This window comes from Phalaenopsis equestris, unplaced genomic scaffold, assembly GCF_001263595.1.
Source record: "Phalaenopsis equestris unplaced genomic scaffold, ASM126359v1 Scaffold001143, whole genome shotgun sequence".
Lineage (NCBI taxonomy): Eukaryota > Viridiplantae > Streptophyta > Magnoliopsida > Asparagales > Orchidaceae > Phalaenopsis > Phalaenopsis equestris.
This window is the reverse complement of record NW_018165582.1, coordinates 201,108-203,855: the sequence shown is the minus strand read 5'-3', so window position 1 is coordinate 203,855 and position 2,748 is coordinate 201,108. Positions and strand designations below refer to the sequence as shown.

General features: G+C 29.8%; 1 protein-coding gene across 1 annotated transcript; it reads right to left on the bottom strand.

Moving 5' to 3' along the window:
* Nucleotides 1-2,371, bottom strand: LOC110033338 (citrate-binding protein-like). Its single transcript, XM_020737269.1, has 3 exons — nucleotides 2,099-2,371; nucleotides 1,602-2,007; nucleotides 1-8 (listed from the first exon to the last, which is right to left on the bottom strand). Exons 1-3 carry the CDS (start codon nucleotides 2,369-2,371, stop codon nucleotides 1-3), a joined length of 687 nt encoding a protein of 228 aa, XP_020592928.1.
* Nucleotides 2,372-2,748: the final 377 nt, after the last annotated feature.

The window sequence follows — 2,748 nt, the reverse complement described above, 5'->3', positions numbered from 1 at the left end:
TCATAATCCTGTATGAAATATGTAGTCATTCACTTCATAGATTGAACATATTTTTACGATGCATAGAGGACTCCAAGCAAGATTTATCGAACTCAGACCTATAACTCCATTGTTTTGATCATTGACCTATAAAGTTCATAAAAAACATGTTTTTATTGTTTACATTAATATACATAATAATAAATGTGTGAGATGATTATAGCTTATATGTTTTTTAAACCATTGGGGGAAATCTTCTTCAGTCATCTTATTTATGTCACTTTGTTTATTTAAAGTTAACAAATCTGCAAATAATTTGCTCATAAATTGAAAAAATTGTGAATCAAGTGAATATTAGATTTGAATTACACAACAAACAAGTTGTTATAACTAGCAGAAAGTTTCATGGAAAATTACTTCACAAATTTTTTTGGAAAATAATTCCATCGTGATAAGAGTTGATTAAAATTTTGCTCATCATTGATCGATTTTCTGATGAAAAATATGTCAAAAAAACTTTTATCAATTTTTTTTTCCCTGAAAAATATATCGGAAACTTAATATATATCGAGTTGACCCTAACCCCTCTCCAATTTCCTCTTTTTCTTCCTCTGGTTTCCTCTTGATCAGACTCAAGAATTGTGTCTGAACTCATTAAAAGTGTCCCTAAATGGTTTATTATCTTGATTTCTCTTTAGAATCGAATTATCTTGATTTCTCTTTAGAAATTAATTGTTAGGGTGTGCTTTAAATTTGGATCTTTTTTGTTGGAGAGAAGACTCTACCAACTTCTTCATAGATCTAACACAAATTTTATCTAAAATTTATTCTTCATAGTTTGCCAAAATAGCTGTTTGTTATAGTGAACTTTTGTTTCACATGCTAGAAATCAACATTTTAAGTAGTCAACCATGCTTATCAACATTTTAAGTTGTCTGACAATGATTGCAATTTTCTTTGTTGTTGTAATGTTTTAATATATAATTTATTCACCAGCAAGTGTATATGTATTTTTCTTTTTTCACCTGGAATGAGAACAGTACCTTATATGATATATTGCATCTATCAAATTTATTAAGACTCATTTCTTTGCTTGTATAAAAATAAAATGTCTTAGAAAATAATAGCTTTATTTTCACTTATTTTGAATATGGAAAGAACTTATGATAGATTTAATTTTATTATATTTCAGATTTTATATTTATTTTCTCCAATGTTTTGCAATTATCTGAGATGAAATAATTTTAACCAGCTTTCTTATAAAATTACAACTTTAAAGCTATAGTAGTTACAAATGCTATTAATCACCAACATTGATCATGTTGGTTAAATTATATTAAAGGTGAGACCAATATCACTTAAAACTTTTTATTAATTATTTAATTTCTTAAAAAGATACACAAATAATACATTGCATTTAAAGGCTCAGCAACGAGTATTTGCATGTTGCACTTCATTAATACAAAACACATAAGACAATAATTCAACACAAACATGTTTCTAGATTGTTGAACTCAGAAACAAACACAGACACGCGCTCACTCACATATACATATATGTATACATATATATAAAGATGTATATAAATATATATATCATCATATTATTAGATTGTGTCATGCGCCCACCGTTATTGTAAGTTTCCTTCTTATAAATCTTGATATCCCTCCATCTTGACTCCATATAGTTGCTCTCATTTACTTGTCCATAAACACCACACTTGAAATAAAAATGACTTGGACCTTTTCCATCTGCTTCTTGCTTTTTAACACCATTAATGAAAGTACTCACCTTATTAGCATCAGCATCATGTATCACATTCACTCTTACCCATCTATTGTAAATATTAGGCTCCACTTGTTGATCAAAGTAGAACCTCAATTCACCATTATAAACCGTAAGTATCAATTCTGTTGCTGGTTTCTCTCCCTTTGCTCGGTGAATTTGCATGATAGACGTGCCAGTTGTTCCATTTGGCACAAAAGTATGCCCCTCAAACTGCCATATTCCGCTAGAATAATCCAAATCCTACAACAATAATATCAAAGAAAAATATAATAGTAGATATAAGTAAAGTTTGAAAAAACATATCAGAATTTAAGCTAGTAAAATCAGTTACCATGAAACGAATCTCAGTTCGTGGAAGTGTTGGGTTTCCAACTTCGAAAGGCTTGTCACTGGAGTAGACCCACATGCGATGCACCCCATAAACAAAGCTGTAGCGGTCTACTAAAGGTACATCGTATGGCCTCTGTATATTAAAATTTTCATCAGATAAGGGCAAAGGAACAAAACCATCGGTGGGATCAGCGTTGCAGAAAAGAAGAAAATCCGTCGTTAAGCTGAACGAAAGTAGAAATGTATGGAATAGAAGCCAAACAGCAGAGGCCATTTCTGGATATAAACTGCTTTTTTAACTGTGCCAAGATAGGTTGTAGTTTACATCCGATTACTTGAAGTAGAAAGGTAGAGGTGAGGGATATATATATATATATGCAGAGTCTTCAAGCGGGGGATAAGGGGAATAAAAAAACATATTTACATGCATACCATTCAATTTCTATGTATTTACATATGTAACACTCAAAATTTGTTTTTTATTCTTCTACCTCACAAATCTTTCATTTATTTTTATTTTAACTTTAAGAAAGTGAAATAAATTTTTCATGCATAGGTAAGGTGGTATATATGTAAAAAAAATTGAAATTTTGGTGTTAGATATGTGAATACATATGAATTGAATGGTATGTATGTTAATTTTCTAAAAAC